This window comes from Ascaphus truei, chromosome 15 (assembly GCF_040206685.1).
Source record: "Ascaphus truei isolate aAscTru1 chromosome 15, aAscTru1.hap1, whole genome shotgun sequence".
Classification (NCBI taxonomy): Eukaryota; Metazoa; Chordata; class Amphibia; order Anura; family Ascaphidae; genus Ascaphus; species Ascaphus truei.
The window spans coordinates 23,464,808-23,485,419 of NC_134497.1; the positions used below are offsets into that span (position 1 = coordinate 23,464,808).

General features: G+C 46.9%; 1 protein-coding gene across 6 annotated transcripts in view; it reads left to right on the plus strand.

The window, feature by feature from the left end:
- Positions 1 to 38: 38 nt before the first annotated feature.
- LOC142466677 (uncharacterized) overlaps positions 39 to 20,612 on the plus strand; it is an 85,297-nt gene continuing 64,723 nt past the window's right edge. For 2 of the 6 annotated variants that reach the window (XM_075571965.1, XM_075571963.1), the window contains exon 1: positions 80 to 122. Coding sequence is in view for 3 of the 6 variants with exons in the window: in XM_075571962.1 (XP_075428077.1) it covers positions 15,452 to 17,380 (1,929 nt within the window). In the remaining 3 variants the exon portion in view is untranslated. Of the gene's footprint in view, positions 123 to 8,666; positions 8,853 to 15,344; positions 17,632 to 20,612 lie in introns of those variants that run through there. The other 4 variants (XM_075571961.1, XM_075571959.1, XM_075571962.1 and 1 more) reach the window with 4 other exon arrangements.

Genomic DNA, 20,612 nt, shown 5'->3' on the forward strand with positions numbered 1-20,612 from the left:
CTTAGTGTGAGCATGCTCAGTACGACACAGAGCTGTGACCTGGATGTAGTCAGTGTCTCCACTTCCGGGAACGAGAAGATGAAGAAATAAAGTGGTGCAGGAAGCACACAGGAGCCTTTTCTGTAAGTAACTTACTTTGTATTCAAAGCATCAGAGCAGGTATATGCAAACACGTGGCGTTTCAGGACAGACACGTCCTCTCCTCAGACCATAAACCTTACTGCAATAAAATAACAATTTACTTACATAAAGCGCTTAACCTAAAAAATACCTGTTGGGCAAACGTACCTAGTGTACTCATAAAGCTATACCTAAAAGGTGAAGGATGACCGACCCTAAATACAGAAATCCCACGTCTATACATAATACTAACTGTGGGTTTGATCTTAACATCTCCCAATAATAAATGGACCAACTCTTAGATCAACAAGTTGAAAGCATTGAAATATAGTCCCAATCAAAGGAGTGTAATAGATCAGTCCAAGATTGAAGAAATGGCAGCCTTAGGGACAAGACAGACAAGTCTCCCAAAACCTGTCAACTATAGAACTTGAACACACAAATAAAGTCCCAGGCGCAAAAGGAACAGAACAGTACAATACCAGTCCCGTATATGGTTATGAAAACCAGTCCTGTTATCCACGTCAATGGCTTTAGACATGTCTTTCCTCAACGGTGTTTCCTATGGATATATAGGGGACAAACCATTGCGCAGCACCTTTGATTATGAGGCCTGCTTCACCAGGGCCGCCGACAGAAATCATGGGGCCCAGGACAAACATTTTAAACAGACCACCCCACTTCCCGTGTCAATGATATTGTGAGCTGCAATACACCCCCCCATTTCACACCTCACGAGCCCCCTCTCTCGCCCCCCTTCCCATGTATTTCTCTCCCTTCCGTCTCACCCCCTCTCATGTCTCGCATGTTTTTCTTTCATCTGCGTCTCACTCTTACTCCATCTTTTTCTCACTCACACCCTCTCTCCTCTCCCTCTGTCAATTACCCACACTCATTCATTCCCTCCCCCTCACACAATTCCCCCCACGATATATATACCAAAAAACTTCCCACCCCCCAATGCAAAAAAACTTTCCACCCACAAACATATACAACCTCCCCACGCCCCCAAATGCATACAAAACACCTACAAATACATGTAAAAAAACAATACATATAACCCCCTATATTATATATATATATATATATATATATATATATATATATATATATATATATATATATATATATATATACACACATATATATACACACACACACACACACACACACACACACACACACACACACACACACACACACAAGAAAAAGAACCCTCCCCAAGACACATAAAAAATTCCCCAACCCATATAAAAATTCCCCCAAGCCCCCCCCAATATATATACAAATTCCACCGAGCCCCCCAATACATATATAAATTCCCACAAGCCCGATCAAGAGCTCAATATGCATGACGTTAAAGGAGAACACATGTAAAGTATTCCTGCCAGGATACTCCCCATTGTGTCCCAGACAATATGAAGAGTCTGCAGACCTGTTACACATGCTGTGGTCTTGCCCTCGGATCACCCCTTTATGGGAAAAAATGAGAAATTTTGACCTCACAATTCCACCGGACCCATGGCTCTTTCTTCTAAACAGACCATTGCCGGGTCTATCCAAAGCTGAACTTAAACTGGTTGCCCACTTCGCAACAGCAACAGGGTGCGAGATCGCAGCATTATGGAAACAAAACGAAATTCCATCAATTGTCAAGATTAGAAACAGGATTTGGTTTGTGTGCCAAATGGAAAAATTGACAAGACTTTTAAATGACACTGGCGTAAATTTTCTAAAAGTCTGGATGCCTTGGTTGGCTCAGACGGACATCGCAAGGGTCGTGAGTTCCACAATCTTGCTTTGATAGTAGTAAGTGCGTTCTCCTTTGATCCCGGTGCCAGACCAAGGACCCTCCGCGGGACAGAAGGCCTGTAGTACATAGAGTCACAGAATCTCTCAGAGATAGGAGGCGGCATGCCCATTTGCTCAGATACGTAACTCCTCATAGACGTATATTATGTCTTCAAGTCATTAGACAAGGATGCGGACCCACCTCCTCCACACCCTTTTTTTCTTTCTCTATGATTTATAGTTTGCCTACTTGTATTGTTGTTGTTCAATATATTGGATTTGGTGTTATGGAGAAACAATGTCTGTAAGCTCTTCTTTGAATGTCTCTTAAAACCAATAAAATAAAAGTTCTAAAAAAAAAATTCCCCCAAGCCCCCCAATACATATTAAAAAGACCCCCAACCCCAAATACATACAAAAAAGACCCCCCATAAATAGTAAAAAGACTCACCTCCCCAATACATATTAAAAAGGCCCCCACCTCCCCAATACATATTTTAAAAAAGCCCCCCCCCCAATACATAAAAAAAAAAAAAAGACTCCCAGCACCACAATACATTTAAAAAAGACTTACCTTGTGGATGATCAGGCTGGGTCCAGTGGATGTGGGCGCCTGGTGGCCAACACTGCAAGTTGGGCTTGACCTCTGGCCAGGCCGGCTGCCGGTTATCTCGCGGCCGGACCCCGACTCAAACCTCAACAGCAGCCTGCATGCCTCTATCCCTCTGTTCCACGCCGAGCTTCCAACAGGGCTCCTTCTCATGCTGTCACGCGCCGGAAGCAGAGAGTGCTGACGGCGCGCTGATGTCAGAGAGGCCCGTCGGCGTGGGACAGAGGTATAGAGTCATGCAGGCTGCTGCTAAGGGAGAGCCGGGGCCCGGCCGCAAGAGGACCGGTAGATGTGCCTTGCCAGAGGTGATGTAATAGCTACATCATAGTAATCCTGCTGGTTTTCCTAGGGGAGATGACATTGTGTGCTCCTGTGCAGGGCAGGACGGATCTATCACTACGTGGGATAGAAGGGAGGGTGTCTCCCCATCCGTTCTGTCATCAGTGAGGGAGCGATCACGTGACCCCTCCGTCACTCAAAGGGTTAAAATAACTGTTTTACTTATTTGTGTATTGTGAAAGAAATCCTGTTCTGTATTTCTCCAGGAACATTTATGTGTTTGACTAATGAGGACATTATAACGACTTTGTGTTCTTTGGAAGTGTTATTTTCTTTATTTGCTAAACAGGTTTTTTAACTTGACAAATCTTTACATTTAACCTATTAAATATGCCATTGTTGTTGGTTCATGTTCTTCCTAGGATGGCCTGCCCCTTTAAATACCATTTTCCTACTCTGCTTCAGTTTAAATAAATCCTAAGATTACAATCCCATGAGTTTGTAAAATCGGCCTTTTCTCCTTGCTAGCTAACCTAAGCACTCCTTTTTCCTCTCACCCCACACAAGTGTTTCCCCGTCTTAGGCTGCGCTTATAGTATCGGCGACGCGATGTCGCCCGAAAAAAAGCACGTTGCCACCGCGTGCGCTTAAAGGAAGTGCGACGGCGACAATGCGACATAGCGCCATCGGGAAAACTGGTAGCCGGCAAAATGTGATTTTTCAGGGGCTGTCACGTGACAGCCCTTGAACCAATCAAATGGCCGGAAACCCGTGCCGCCGCCTGGCGAAATATAACTTTCGCGACGGGTGACGTCAACCGTTGTGTCGCCGTCGACGGCACTATAGGCACGGCCTTAGGAACGCAGAGCCATACTTTTTAGAGCCTTATTTAACCAGAGGCAGCTGTTGACATTATGAATAACTTTGGTTGCTGTCACCTACACTACTTTACCTAGTTTACTGGGCAGCTAATGTCACATCTATATTCTCCAGACTATTACTCTGTGACCATTACCATCACTTATTGTCTTTCCAAATCCTTGCAAAACCTCCCGAAACTACAGAAGAAACAGAAATACTCATTTTATTTATCAACCAAACAGCTTGTCAAATTATTTCCTCAATACCCCTCAAGAGAAGAGTTACCCGTCTCACATGGTTTCTCTTACTGTGTTTCTATTGCTGTTTGTGTTCTGTATCCCCCTTCCTCCCACACCCTTTATTTGCCTCCCAGGTACTGATCTGCAGGTGGTTATTTTTCCGTGTTCACTTTGCCTCCTCTGTTTACCAGACACTAGATTCACTAATGTGCATTAGCCTCAATTGCACTTTAAAACAGACACTCAAGTAAATGGCAATGAGTATGTGATCACAGCAGCTCTTTGCACCTCTCCCCTCACTCCTGTCTTCCCCTCACAGCCTTGTTCAGCACCATTGCTGCCAGTATGTAGCCTTAGGCTACGACCCCAGTGGTCACTGCTGCACGCGCGTCTGACTGCCTGGCGGCACATGCACTGTATCTAAAGCCCTCTCCCGCCTTAAACCTCTCACTGTCTGCCCCACACCTCTGAAATGCCCTTCCCCTCAATACCCGACTAGCACCCTCTCTATCCACATTTAAGACCCACCTTAAAGCTGCAGTTCAGTCTTTTTTTTTTTTAGTTTTTTTTTTTACTTCAATAGTTTCATGTGGGCAATCTCTGGTGAAAATAAATGTGAACTAGCGCTAAAGTGTAAAACACAGTGTGATATTAGTAAAAAACTTCTAATAAAGGATGGCTGCCCGGTGATACTGTCAGTACTAACAGAATAACACAAAATAAAGAAAAAAACCTGGCGCCAAATTCTCAGTGGAATGTCCTGTATTCCTCAAGGGATCCGCACACTTGCTTGACAGACCATGCAAAGAAATAAACACAAACAAACAAAGATCATAGCGCAACACTGTAGGGTGAGCAGTATTGAATTAATATACACAGACAATTAAGAATCCTAGCGACAATTAAAACAACTATTTATTAAAAAGAACTATGCCAAAACTGAGGACCGCAGGTCATCTGGAACACAAAAATTGGAGCCCTACTTACAGACAGCAAGGCTTAAACTCGCATGGTAGGAACAAGTCCTAGATAGAGATGATCTCCCTGCCGGGTGTGATCTCTGCTCCACTGCGGCTCGAACTCCAGTCAGTCCCTTATGATGGTAACCAGAACATCTCCGGCCGTGGAGGCTGGTGTGCGGGGTCCACAGCTCTGCACCGCGTGTAGACACGCCTCACTTCCTCCTCCGGAACAACGGGAAGTCTCTGCGCGCCCGCGCGCGATAGTACCCGTATTCTTAAAGGGACAGCTGGCAGGCAGAATGAAAAGCAGGGCTCCAAAGCCAAACGACCATATAAGTCTAAAGTCAATCAAACAGTGGCAGTGCCACTAGCCCTACGCGTTTCGTAGATGTCACTCTACTTCCTCAGGGGCTGAAAAAAAGCCCCTGAGGAAGTAGAGTGACATCTACGAAACGCGTAGGGCTAGTGGCACTGCCACTGTTTGATTGACTTTGGACTTATATGGTCGTTTGGCTTTGGAGCCCTGCTTTTCATTCTGCCTGCCAGCTGTCCCTTTAAGAATACGGGTACTATCGCGCGCGGGCGTGCAGAGACTTCCCGTTGTTCCGGAGGAGGAAGTGAGGCGTGTGTCTACACGCGGTGCAGAGCTGTGGACCCCGCACACCAGCCTCCACGGCCGGAGATGTTCCGTTTACCATCATAAGGGACTGACTGGAGTTCGAGCCGCAGTGGAGCAGAGATCACACCCGGCAGGGAGATCATCTCTATCTAGGACTTGTTCCTACCATGCGAGTTTAAGCCTTGCTGTCTGTAAGTAGGGCTCCAATTTTTGTGTTCCAGATGACCTGCGGTCCTCAGTTTTGGCATAGTTCTTTTTAATAAATAGTTGTTTTAATTGTCGCTAGGATTCTTAATTGTCTGTGTATATTAGTTCAATACTGCTCACCCTACAGTGTTGCGCTATGATCTTTGTTTGTTTGTGTTTATTTCTTTGCATGGTCTGTCAAGCAAGTGTGCGGATCCCTTGAGGAATACAGGACATTCCACTGACAATTTGGCGCCAGGTTTTTTTCTTTATTATGTGGGCAATCTCTACTTACCTAAAGAACTGCATAGCTGCCGGTCAATTCGTTCTCTGTGTATTGATCTGCAAAGTTTGGCGACAACTTTAAATATGGGGAATGTAAATGGTTGCTATAGCAACAAGCATGCTTTTAAAAATAGAATACAAGAAAATTGGTCTTTCAAAATTGTTTTTTTTAAAACAGAAAATGCTAAAAGTATTTTTTCTTACTACAGAACTGATTTATTAAAAAAAAAAACACATGCAGGATATTGCCTGAACTGCAGCTTTAACACACACTTGCTTAAAGAAGCATATGAGTAGCACCGTAGATATTACTAGACACATGATACATAAAGCTTGGCCCCCTGCAGAAGCACTTACCAAAATGTCCTCCTACTGTCTCTGTACGTTCCTCCTACATACCAATTAGATTGTAAGCTCCTCGGAGCAGGGACTCTTCTTCCTAAATGTTACGTTTATGTCTGAAGCACTTATTCCCATGACCTGTTATTTATTTGATTACTATGTGTATTACTACTGTGAAGCGCTATGTACATTAATCTATATATATATTTTTGAAAACATTGTATGTCCCTGTGTCTAGGGGCAATCACATTGGACCTTTGGCTCGTCACTCTGCTTCAGGCCAATGAGATGTCTCCCTTGGCCCGCCCGCCCCCGCTCACCTCTCATTGGCCGGTGTGGTCTAACAGTGACACACACACACAGACACACACAGACACACACACACCCCTGCCGCCGGCCCGCCTCAAACACCTGCGCCTCGCCTCCCGCTGCCTCAAACCCCTGTGCCTCCCGCTGCCTCACCCTGTGCCTCCCGCTGCCTCAAACCCCTGTGCCTCCCGCTGCCTCATACTACTGTGCCTCCTGCTACCTCAAACCCCTGCACCTCTCCTCCCAGCGCACACCTCTGCCGCCGGGGCCTCCAACCCCTGCGCCTCCCCTCCCAGCGCAAAACCCCTGTGCCTCCCGCTGCCTCCAACCCCTGCGCCTCCGCCCTCCCTTCCCACATTGCCTCCAAGCTCACACCCCGGCCGCTAGAGTCAGCGGCCGCACGGGAGCGAGCGCCCAGGACACAGCGGGGGAGCGGACAGCCGGCCGGGGGAGCGGACAGCCGGCCGGGGGAGCGGACAGCCGGCCAGGGGAGTGGCCACAATAATTTCAGACACGCTGACTCCCTCCTCAGAACCGCGTGGGACCGGGCGAACGGGTGAGGGAGCGGCCGACGCATGCACGCGCCCCTGCCTGCAGACATCCACAACAGATGGAAGGTTTCAGGAGGAGGGGGGGGACAAACGACAGGGAGACAGTGGGGGAAGGGGGAGCAAGCGGCCGCCTGATACAATAATTGTCACTTACCACCCCCCTTCACCTCCACCCCCCCTTCACCTCCACCCCCCCCTTCACCTCCAACCCCCCCCCTTCACCTCCACCTTCACCCCTCCCTTCACTCCTCCCTTCACCTCCACCCCCCCCTTCACCTCCACCCCCCCTTCACCTCCACCCCTCCCTTCACCTCCACCCCCCCTCCCTTCACCTCCACCCCCCTCCTTTACCTCCACCCCCCCTTCACCTCCACCCCCCCTTCACCTCCACCCCCCCTTCACCTCCACCCCCCCTTCACCTCCACCCCCCCTCCCTTCACCTCCACCCTCCCCCCTCCCTTCACCTCCACCCCCCCCTTCACCTCCACCCCCCCCTTCACCTCCACCCCCCTTCACCTCCACCCCCCCCTTCACCTCCACCCCCCTTCACCTCCACCCCCCCTTCACCTCCACCCCCCCTTCACCTCCACCCCCCCTTCACCTCCACCCCCCCTTCACCTCCACCCCCCCTTCACCTCCCCCCCCTCTTCACCTCCCCTTCACCTCCCCTTCCCCCAACCCTTCCCCCCCCTTCACCTCCCCTCCCCTTCTCCCCTTCACCTCCCTTTCCCCCCTTCACCTCCTCTTCACCTCCCCTTCACCTCCACTCACCCCCCCTTCACCTCCCCTCACCCCCCCTTCACCTTCCCTCACCCCCCCTTCACCTCCCCTCACCCCCCCCTTCACCTCCCCTCACTCCCCCTTCACCTCCCCTCACCCCACCTTTCACCTCCCCTCACCCCGCCTTTAACCTCCCCTCACCCCCTTCACCTTCCCTCACCCCCCCTTCACCTCCCCTAACCCCCTTCACCTTCCCTCACCCCCCTTCACCTCCCCTCACCAACCATCACCTCCCCTCAACCCCCCATTCACCTCCGCTCACCCCCCTTCACCTCCCCTCACCCCTCCCTCTTCACCCCCCCTCTTAACCTTCCCTTACCCGCCCTTCCCCTTCACCTTCCCCCCTTCACCTTCCCCCCCTTCACCTACCCACCCCCAGCTAGTGGTGCTATACAAATAATGACATACAATACCTTGTTACATCAACCCCACTTTCTGTTTAGTTGCACCGGAAGGAAACTCACCTTTGTGTCACTTGTGTCATCTTGTTGGGGATTTTTAATTACAACAGTGTTTTCATTTATTTTTTAAGTAATAAGAAAGTTGTCACTGGTGTGGCCTGTGGCTCCCATTCCAATCAAACTGTGGGTACATACAAGTGAGTCATCGTATATACATTGCTCTGTAGAGAAGAAAGAAAAGACAAGTCACATTATTAACAAGTTGTATCTTTTTTCAGCTCTTGTATAAAATAGACATTACTTTGAGACCTCACTAACTGTCCCAATTTAGATTTGCAAATTGTGCAAGAAACGAGTAAGAACAGAACCTTGTGGCGTTGCAGTATCACAGGAAAATCTACTACAGAACCTGCACAGACCTCCCCCCACACACAGAGCTCCTGGTCTGGAGATGAATATGGGAAAGAGCTTGGTATCAAGGTGGGTACGCTGTGGAAAAGTAACACACCAGCACAAGGTAATCAGTAATATGTGTGTTACGTGGTTTTTACATCTCTATTATCTTATTTCTGATGTTAAATTGCAAATAGTGATAGATCTGCATACACCATTACATATTTATCGGAACGGGATGCCAGGCAGAAATACCGCAAATATTTGATCACCTACTCCAGGCTGGCGTTAGCCCTTTCTTTCCCATGTATACTGTATAATGGCCAATATACTGCCCATTATATACATAGGCAAGATGAACTAAACAAACATGGAATAGATGATAAAATAGTTAAAATACATTACAGTACATATTAACCCCTTAGTAGTCCACGGGTCAACATGTCATCGGTTTCCATCTGACCACACGGGATAATATAAACATTACACTACACTACCTATCCCCCTTTGCCACCTTAGTGGCTAGTAAAGCATGGTTAGTTCTTGGTTTGTCCCAAAGTCATAAACAAAACACTACGGCTCATATATAAAATTCTGTTAAAATAGAGTTTATATCGCACCCGGGGAAATAATAAACTAATGGGTGTTTTTACTGCAATTTTAAGGCGGTATATATCAAGATTGTGGTAATAATTTACTGGGTGTGGTATTTGGGCCAATCTCGCAATATGGGAATTAACTCGATCGTTAATAATGCTTTACATACCGCATTGGGTTAATATGTCTATCATAGGCTTCTGAAATGTCTATTATTACAGAAACCTATGATCAAAATAACTAATCCGTGTCATGCCTGTGGTTACCAAGGTATACCACAGGCACCAAAGGGGTTAATACTTAATTGAAAGAAAACATTACCTAACCCTGTTGACCCCGTTAGTGGCCAGTAAAACATTGCCATTCTAGTCGCTAAGGTAATTAAGGGGTTAACTCCTCTCACCACCACCCCTACCCCCTCCCCCTCCATGGGAAGCCTAACCACCATCCCCAGGGCAACTACCGCCATCACTCACATCCCCTACCTCCGCCCCCCATCTAGACTAATGCCCAATATTCCTATTAGACAAATGTGGTTTTAAACATTAACACAAAATATATACTGTACACGTTTAAAACAAAACAAAACAGAACATTCAAAATACATTTTACACATGAAACCATTGATTATCACTGTGGATAACTAGGCCATCTCAATGGGTGGCCCATATATTCATATTTTCATATTGGCGATAAATGGTAACCCAGTAATAAATACATTAACAAATTTAAATAAATGAATACCTATAAATAAATACCGATAAATACCGATAAATATACATATTTATGGGAACGGGATGAACAGCAGGAATACCGCAAATATTTTATCACCTGCTCCAGGCTGGCGTTAGCCCTGTCTTTCTATGTATTATATACATAGGCAATATGAGCTAAACAGCATGGAATAGATGATAAAATAGTTGTTAAAATACATTATACTGTAGTACATATTAACCCCTCAGTAGTCCACAGGTCAACAAGTCATCCGTTTGCATGAGTAGCTGACCACAAAGGGGATAATATAACCATGACACTACCTAACCCCCTTTGCCACCTTAGTGGCAAGTAAAGCATGGTTAGTACAGAAACCTATGATCAAAATAACATTAACCTGTTTCATGCCTGTGGTTACCAAGGTATACCACAGGCACCAAAGGGGTTAATACTTAATTGAAAGAAAACATTACCTAACCCTGTTGACCCCGTTAGTGGCCAGTAAAACATTGCCATTCTAGTCGCTAAGGTAATTAAGGGGTTAACCCCTCTCACCACCATCCCTACCCCTCCCCCACGGAAGCCTAACCACCCTCCCCAGGGCAACTACTCCCATCACCCACAACCCCTACTTCCGCCCCTCTTCTAGACTAATGCCCAATATCCCTATTAGACAAATGTGGTTTAAAACATTAACACAAAATATATACACGTTTAATACAAAACAAAAAGAAAATTCAAAATACATTTTACACATAAAAACCCTTGCTTATCAATGTGGATAACTAGGCCCTCTCAATGGGAGGCCCATATATCCACATTGGCAATAAATGGTAACCCAGTAATAAATAAATACATCAATAATATTAAAATAAATTAATAACCCCCCCCCCTTCATTGCCTCAGTGGGTAAGGATTTGAAGGATCTGAAAAGATTTCTGCCACTTTAATTGGTGTTTTGCAGCTAGTGAGATTTCCTTTTAAATCGTTAAATATTATGATCCACTTTAAATGTCTGATCCACTACATCTACTCTCCCGGCCCTAATGCTGCACATGTTGTGCTAAACCTCCATTTTTACAATGTACATCTACAGTTTGCTTTCATCCTGAACTTTTTGAGATATGTATTGTATTTTATGTCTTTATTTATATAGCGCCAAAAGTGTACTCAGAGCTTCACAAAGAATACTGTACAGGGAATTATAATAATACAATAAGTGCAGCAAAATCAGACACTAGGAAAGGAAATCCCTGCCCCGAAGAGCTTACAATCTAAAAGGTTTGATAGGAAACTTTCAGAGACAGTAGGTGAGGGAGTAAGTGCTGTAGATGGCAGTGCTTGGCTACAATGGGTGGTAGGAGTGACCGAGTGTGGGACAATAGCCATGAGTGCAGGCTATTGGGATGCTTGATTTGTGTGGCGAGTAAGTCAGTATTAAATGAGAAGGTTAACACCATTTACAGGGGAAGAGATGGCAGGGAGGCTGTAACGCGTAGCTCACACAAACAAAGCGTGACCGCGGTGCTGAGGCAGGGAATTCAGTAACGCTGACCCACAGCCACGCGGGCGCGCCTAGAGTGTAGAGTAGTCGTTTAAGCCAGGTCAGGATTGGAGATGTGACAGTAGTGAGGTACTTGCCAGATTCAGGAGAGGAGAGTTGCGGATAGTTGGGGTGCGTAGCCATGTTCAGGATTGGCGAGTAGCGGATCGTCGGTGTACTATCGCGGCCGAGTTTATTCTTACCTTTGCCCGGTCTCGGCCGCGACAGAAACCGGGTGCGCGCCGGAGCTTCGGAGGATCGGTCCTCCGATCAGGGCTTCCCCCTCCCCTCTCCGGGTCCGCCGGGTCCCCCGGAGCCCCCCACCGCAATCCCTCACATCGCGGGACACCAGGGCTCCCTCGGGGAGCCCTGGGCACGCGCGCCATGCGCGCACGCTCCCGATGAAGCGTGACCGCGCATCGATGACGCGCGGCACGCCGAGGGAAATAAACGAGCAAGCCGGGACACCTCCCGGCTTGCGGCTCCAGCCAGGTAAGAATAAAGTGTGTCGCCAGTGTACGTAGCCAGGTTCAGGATTGGAGATTGTCGGATCGTCTGAGTACTATAGTCAAGGTCAGGACTGGAGACAGGAGAATGGTCATACAAGCCGGATCAGGAGTGGAGAGAAGCGGAGTCCAAGTTCAAGCAGGGTTCAGGCAACAAGGGGTTAATCAGGCAGGCAAGGCATCAGGAACAGAATTCAGCAAGGCACGGCGTCACACAAGACTATGCTCAGCAAAGACTGAGAGCAGACTGAGGGTATATAAAGGAGGAGCCTCCAATAGCCAGCCAGGGCAGAACCAGGAAGTGGAAACTAATAGGCTGCTGGTGCACACAGGTGTGCTCTATGATGCAGCCTGATCAGGTAGGAATAATGTAAATAACAAACTAATACACCAAAACTACAGCGCTTAACCTATAATGAGCTAATGCTAAAAAATGTGCCTTAAATTAAATGGTGTGCATACTTAATTGCGCCTACAATATAATAAAGTGCACATACAATATCAAGTTAACGTGATGACTAAAAAACAAACAAATAAAGCAGCCTAAGTTGTCCCACAGTGCAGGTTATCTCCTCAACCTACACACAAAACTCATACAAAAACCATATGGGATACCTGGCGCTTAATACAGTAGAAAGTGTCCATACAGTGCAGTCCTTTAAATGTCCAAATGATGTTCCCAACCAAAATGACGATTGCAGTTGGATTCGTTAGTCCCCCCCCCTAATAAAGGGTTAAAGGAAAAACACAAATTGCGCAGTATATCTGGACAGGTGCATAAAGGACAGTACGACCACAGTGAACTACTTACAAGATAAATCTTGCAACTTTCAGTTGAGAGGATCTGTGCTTTAACCTCTTCCTTGCTGTGACTCTCTTCGCCCTCCCTGGTGTGTTCCGGCACTGGTCCAGCTGATGTCACTGCCTGAGCGCCGTTCAAACAACTGGGAACCTCCTCTGCAGACGGTGCCTCTAGAACTCCTCAGTTCTAGAGGCACCGTCTGCAGAGGAGGTTCCCAGTTGTTTGAACGGCTCTCAGGCAGTGACATCAGCGGGACCAGCACCGGAACACACCAGGGAGGGCGAAGAGAGTCCTGAGCACTGAGTTGCTGTGAGAGGAGCCATACAGCTGTACTTGATTTGTAACAAGCAAAAGGGACACCTTAGCAAGCTGCGAACGGCATCCTAGTATTGCACGTGTTACTGCATCCATATGTGAGTTTACATTTGGCTGTTTTATATATTTTAATAAATTGTGTTGTACTTTACACACTATCTTGCTGTATTCTCTCCTTATCATGCCTTCCGAATATCTACTTGGGGGAGGCTAAAGAAGAGGAGGATTGAGAAGATTCACGTGGGATTCGTGATCACAGCAAGGAAGAGGTTAAAGCACAGATCCTCTCAACTGAAAGTTGCAAGATTTATCTTGTAATTAGTTCACTGTGGTCGTACTGTCCTGTATGCACCTGTCCAGATATACTGCGCAATTTGTGTTTTTTTCTTTAACCCTTTATTAGGGGGGGACTAACGAATCCAACTGCAATCGTCATTTTGGTTGGGAACATCATTTGGACATTTAAAGGACTGCACTGTATGGACACTTTCTACTGTATTAAGCGCCAGGTATCCCATATAGTTTTTGTATGATCAGGTAGGAGGTTGCTTGCAGCCCGCGCGCGTCACAGAGGTCAAAGGGCAGGGCTTAGAGCGTGCAATACTGCCACGCCGGTTCTGCGTGACGTCAGAGCTGAGGCGGAGCTTGGAGCGCGCGTCACTGCCACGCTGGTACTGTTGATCAACAGAGCAGGGGCCGGGATTTCCGCGCGCGTCAGCAGGGAGGCTGGATGATCGCCCACAACGTACACCCAAGGGAGGGACCAGGGTCCGCAGACGCCAGAACAGACTGCGCAAGGTACGCGCGCGCGTCACAGGACCAGAGGAATGCGCATCTTGCGTGTCTGTCACCGGAGGACCAGTGAGGTGAGGAGACGGTCCATGGCCGCCAGGATGGCGATTCCTCACAGAGGCATGGGTGAGATCAGGTGTGTAAGTGTGGCTTCAGGCTTAGGGGAGATCCCCAGCAGCAGGAAAGAGTAGGTAGAGGGTGTGAATAGAGGATTTGTGTGGGTATTTTTTATTGAGGGGTAAAGAAGTTGTTGGGTGAGAGGTATATAAATAGTGCTGCAGTGGAAAGTGGGGATGTTGGAGAGAACAGAGACATTCACAAAGGAGTGAGGAAACAGTAAACAGAAAAAACAATAGGGAGGGCATAGTGGGATGCAGGAAGAGACTCTTCCCAGATACTGGAGCATAGAAGTGTACAAATAATCACAGATTTTAGAGAGTTAAGGTCTCACGGTTACAAAGTTGTTGTGCAGGGTCCCAATCTTCCTCTAATCTTCACCTCCAATTTCAACTCCAAAATTAACTCTGCCATACACTTTAACCGGGATACTTAAGATGGGACTCATATGCCAACTTACCTCTCCTTCATGACCTTTTGTAAGACTGTTTGTATAACTGTGACTTTTTGAAGTGAAACTTCTTTGCTGGCACCTATAGAGTTTTGATAGGAAAAATCCATTGTGTTGTAACAGAATTCCATGACGGTAGTGACGTCATGCTATTACTGTGCGCGTACACCGGCGCCGCGCGCAGGCAGCCACACAAGCATATACAGTTGTGGCTCACACCGCGCGTGTGCAGGCCCGCCCAGCACCGTGCGCATGTGCAGGAATGCAGTAGTTGGCTGCAAGTTCCATAATCAGCCGCCTGGACCACTTCCAATATATGGCCCACACCGAACACAGAACTCGGCCACAACTTCCATGCTCAGGTGACTGTTCCACACCAAACTCTCTGGTGCACAGATGGGCCCACTCCCCATGCTACACACAAAAACAAACAAACAGTCACAGACAAAAAAAATCAGTCTCTCATACACACAGTCACACACACAAAAAATTCACAGTTAGTATAAATATAGACGTGCAAATAGCTAAAACGGGGTGGGGGAGGGGGTGCCGAGCACATGCGTTCTAAGTCAAACTTCTTAACATTTTCTCACTGAAATTGTGTTTGGATTTTAAATAAAAACATCCCCATCTCAAATACAATTTCTATGACAAAACAGTGACAAAGAAGTTTCACTTAAAATGTGCAGGTTGGCACACACACTTTTTTTTGATAACTAATGCCTAATTTCACCTAATTTCACCTAATTTTCTATTTATGTATTTTTTGTCTCGTCTAGTACAAAGACAAGCTCCAATAATCCACCCATGCCAACACTGCAAGGTTGCTTTTAGCAGTCAGGATTGCCTCCTCAAACATCTGAAGTTCAAACACCCAAATGAGTATATGGAAAAGATGAGGACAGAACAATCTTGCAACATTCCAATAAATATGACAGAAAATGCATCTTTCAACCAGTCATGGCAATTAATAAACAGTGTAACTGCTTCTCATTCCAATATATATATATTACCTGCTGCCACAGGAAAAGATCTTGGAGAAAGTGAGAAGAGTCTGACCTGGTTATCAGACCAGAACCTAGAGAAGAGAACACAGATCGGGGAGAGACCGCATGTATGTGGTAAATGTGGGAAGGGATTTAGTGAGTTATCCAGCCTGAGGAGACACAAGAGGACACACACAGGGGAGAGACCGCATGTATGTGGGGAATGTGGGAATGGATTTAGTTACTTATCTCACCTGAACATACACAAGGGAACACACACAGGGGAGAAACCGCATGTATGTGGGGAATGTGGGAAGGGATTTAGTCGGTTATCCCACCTGAACATACACAAGAGAACACACACAGGGGAGAGACCGCATGTATGTGTGGAATGTGGGAAGGGATTTAGTGACTTATCCCACCTGAACATACACAAGAGGACACACACAGGGGAGAGACCGTATGTATGTGGGGAATGTGGGAAGGGATTTAGTCAGTTAACCAGCCTGAACATACACAAGAGGACACACACAGGGGAGAGACCGTATGTATGTGGGGAATGTGGGAAGGGATTTAGCCGGTTATCCCACCTGAACATACACAAGAGGACACACACAGGGGAGAGACCGTATGTATGTGGGGAATGTGGGAAGGGATTTAGTGTCACATTCAGCCTGGACACACACATGAGGACACACACAGGGGAGAGACTGCATGTATGTGGGGAATGTGGGATGGGATTTAGTGACTTATCCCATCTGAACATACACATGAGGACACACACAGGGGAGAGACCACATGTATGTGGGGAATGTGGGAAGGGATTTAGTCAATTATCCAGCCTGAACAGACACAAGAGGACACACACAGGGGAGAGACCACATGTATGTGGGGAATGTGGGAAGAGATTTAGTGTTTCATACAGTCTGGACACACACAAGAGGACACACACAGGGGAAAGACCGCATGTATGTGGGGAATGTGGGAAGGGATTTAGTGAGTCATCCAGCCTGAACATACACAAGAGGACACACACAGGGGAGAGACCGTATGTATGTGGGGAATGTGGGGTGGGATTTAGTGAGTTATCCCACCTGAACACACACAAGAGGACACACACAGGGGAGAGACCACATGTATGTGGGGAATGTGGAATGGGATTCAGTGTGTCATCCAGCCTGAACACACACAAGATGACACACACAGGGGAGAAACCGCATGAATGTGGGGAATGTGGGAAGGGATTTAGTCTTTTATCCAGCTTGAGGAAACACAAGAGGACACACACAGGGGAGAGACCGCATGTATGTGGGGAGTGTGGGAAGGGATTTAGTGATTTATCCCAACTGAACACACACACGAGGACACACACAGGGGTGAAACCGCATGTATGTGGGGAATGTGGGAAGGGATTTAGTGATTTATCCAGCCTGAGGAAACACAAGAGGACACACACAGGGGAGAGACCGCATGTATGTGGGGAATGTGGGAAGGGATTCAGTGTGTCATCCAGCCTGAACATACACAAGAGGACCCACACAGGAGAGAGACCGCATGTATGTGGGGAATGTGGGAAGGGATTTAGTGACTTATCCAGCCTGAACATACACAAGAGGACACACACAGGGGAGAGACCGCATGTATGTGGGGAATGTGGGAAGGGATTTAGTCAGTTATCCAGCCTGAGGAAACACAAGAGGACACACACAGGGGAGAAACCGCATGTATGTGGGGAATGTGGGAAGGGATTTAGTCAGTTATCCAACCTTAGGAAACACAAGAGGACACACACAGGGGAGAGACCTCTCTCTAAAGCCAGGCATGTTTAGGGATAACCTGCGACTAAGATGCTCACATATAAGTGCGCACGTGTATCTGTGTTACGCTAAATCACAATGAAAAGTGACTTTAGTTTATGGTGCATAAAACGAGCATTTTAAAAGGATAAAAAGTTATAATGTTTTAAATGCAGGTTATTTGTATCATTCTTATTGTAGTTTTATTTAAAGAAAAATGTTGTTCTTAATAATGTTTTATATTTCCATGCTGTTGCTTGTAATAAAATGTGCGTTTCCCATTATGCTGAAGCGGTATGTAGTCTCACTTCGCTTTGAATCAGAATAGTTTTGCCGTGACCATTTGGCGCCGGCGTTAGGCCGTAGACGGAAAATCCGCCACCAGCTGCTTTTAAAGTAAATTTTATTACTGTTTAGGGGGTTCATTTAAGGGTTTATAGCAGTTAGGGTGGGGGGGGGGGTTAGGGTAAGGGTGACTTAGGATATAGGGGTTTTAGGGTAGGGGATTTAGGCACTTATCTTAGCAGCAAAGTGGCCAGCGTTGGGGTAATTAGTGGCGAAATGGCCGCGACCAAATTTCCTAGAATGTCCTCTGAATACTGTGGTGGAGGACAAAGACACAGACTAATGTCCCCAGTGAGGGACATTAATGCAGCCGCCTTTACATACTGTATGTCATGTTCCTTTAATATCTCTAGAGAGCAGCAAGGGCTGACCATCTATTTCACAGTTTACACATAGACATGAAAATGCACCTGAGGGTGTTAAGTTTCCCTTTATTAATGACATATACAGTAATGATGTAACAAGTGGTGCCACCTCACACAGGGACCTTTCCCACTGATGGTGACACTTGTACACCTCTATGGCAGAGATTCCTGTTACACATGTGCTGGCGTTACCTCCCCACAAACACTTTGCCAGGCTGAGGGAGGTGTTCATATTGGAACCTGAGGCCAAAATCTATGGTCAGAGTACAGTGTCACGGTAGCTTATGACAAGATATAATGAACACCAAATATCTGGGTTGAACTGAACGAGGCTTAGATATAATAAAATATATTTATTCCTTAAAAAAGGTGAACACAGCCATATAGTACAATTAACAGACAAGAAGGTAACACTTACTTAGGGTTGGGGAATGGAGAAGTATCAGCTAGCAATTCTCCAGCAATCCGGTGACATTCCAGGTGGAATCAGAAGCACAACTAAAAACTGTAGGGTTGACACAGCTTATATACCTGAGTAACCCTATTCTTAACATTGAATACAGACTATTGGTGAACAATTATCTGTATCCAATCCCTAACATGGAGACACCGTTTAAACCATGTCCCCCAGCTAGTTAGCCCATGTGTACTGGGACTCTGAGGATCTTATTTCTGTAGCCCCATAATTAAATCAGGGGCGACGGCCAGTCTACCAAATAAAGTATCTGGTAGGATCTTCATTGTTTGTAGGGGTAGACATAACACTTACAAACAACTCCAGTTTGATGCTCTCCGCCCTCAGGTAACAATTAGAGTGGCAGAGTCTGTTGATTAGTACTTGGTTCCTAGTGTAAACAATCAGGGCAGTTAACTTTTGATCACAGAGCTAAATCATCCGGCTGCCCTTCCTGACCTATTAGCATAGCAGATGGAGTCTGCATTTTCAGAGCAGATCCAAAAATCCATATACACTTTAAAATTTTCACATATTAATAAGTTCCGTTCTGGTGGGCTCAGTGGGTCGAAATTTGCCAGTTCCTAATGTCTACAGTGACTCTAAATATTGGCCAAATTTCAACTCTCTGTGACCTCCAGAACCTGAGATACAGAAATGCACTTTAAAACATTAAAATACAGGATTATAATGAAACATGGGAACAGGGGAACATACATTTTCCTGACATGACAAGGTGTAAGCCACATTCCTGGACCGCAGTCCAGTTAACCCCTTGCCTCCCTGGTGAGGTCAGGGGGTGGCCATATGGGGTGCAACCCCTTTAATACCGGGCCAACCTCCTCTCCCTCTACACCTCCCCTTCTTAATGGGTGACCTGTGGCCCACTGGCCCTAACGGGGAGTGGGGCACTGCTGGCACCCTTAACGAACTCAGTCTCAGAGTGATAGTCCTGACGTGAAAGTCCATCAGCATTGCTGTTTTCACTACCCTTTTTGTGCTGAATAGTAAACTCAAACTCTTGCAAGGCCAAGCTCCACCTTAGCAACTTGGCATTCTCCCCTGATGCCCTCTGCAGCCAACTCAGGGGGTTGTGGTCTGTGAGGACCATGAAAGCCCTTCCATACACATAGGGCTGGAGTTTTTTGAGTGCCCACACAATGGCCAAGCACTCTTTCTCAATGGTGGCATAGCCCATTTCCCTGGGGAGTAGTTTTTGGCTGAGGTACACCACAGGGTGCTCTCTACCGTCGTCCCCCACTTGGCTCAACACAGCCCCAATGCCATAGCCCAAGGCATCAGTATGTATGAGGAAATGTTTAGTATAGTCTGGGGCTGCCAGTGTGGGGGCCCCAGCAAGTGCAGTTTTCAGTGCCTGGAAAGCAGTTTCACAGGCAGGAGTCCAGGTGATAAGCACAGGCAGTTGCTTCTTAGTCAAATCAGTCAGGGGTTTGGCCACGGCGCTGTACTGTGGGACAAACTTCCTATAGTACCCTGCGGTGCCCAAAAATGCCATGACCTGTTTCTTGGTTTTTGGAACAGGCCACTGAACTATGGCTTCTACCTTAGCTGGCTCTGGTTTGAGGTGCTCTCCACCCACCTTGTGCCCTAAGTACAGGACCTCTGCCATCCCTACCATACACTTAGTGGGTTTCATGGTAAGCCCAGCCTCCCTGATCCTATCTAGCACCACAGCTACATGTCCTAAATGGGAGTCCCAGGAATTCCCAAAAAGAGCTTGCTGGGGTTCTGTGTTTTGTTAGTCCCAGGAATTACTAAAGACAGCAATGTCATCTAAGTAAGCCCTGGCATAGCTATGCAACCCTTCCAGTAACCTATTGACCAGGCGTTGGAAGGTAGCCGGGGCATTCTTCATCCCAAATGGCATCACCAAAAACTCATAGAGGCCACTTGGAGTGATGAATGCTGACTTCTCTCTAGCCTCCAGGGTCAGTGGGATTTGCCAATAGACTTTGCTCAAATCCATAGTGGTCAGATACTTTGCCCCCACGAGTTCATCCAGTAACTCATCCATGCGGGGCATGGGGTAGGCATCTGACACCGTCCTAGCGTTGAGCAAGCGGTAGTCCACACAAAACCA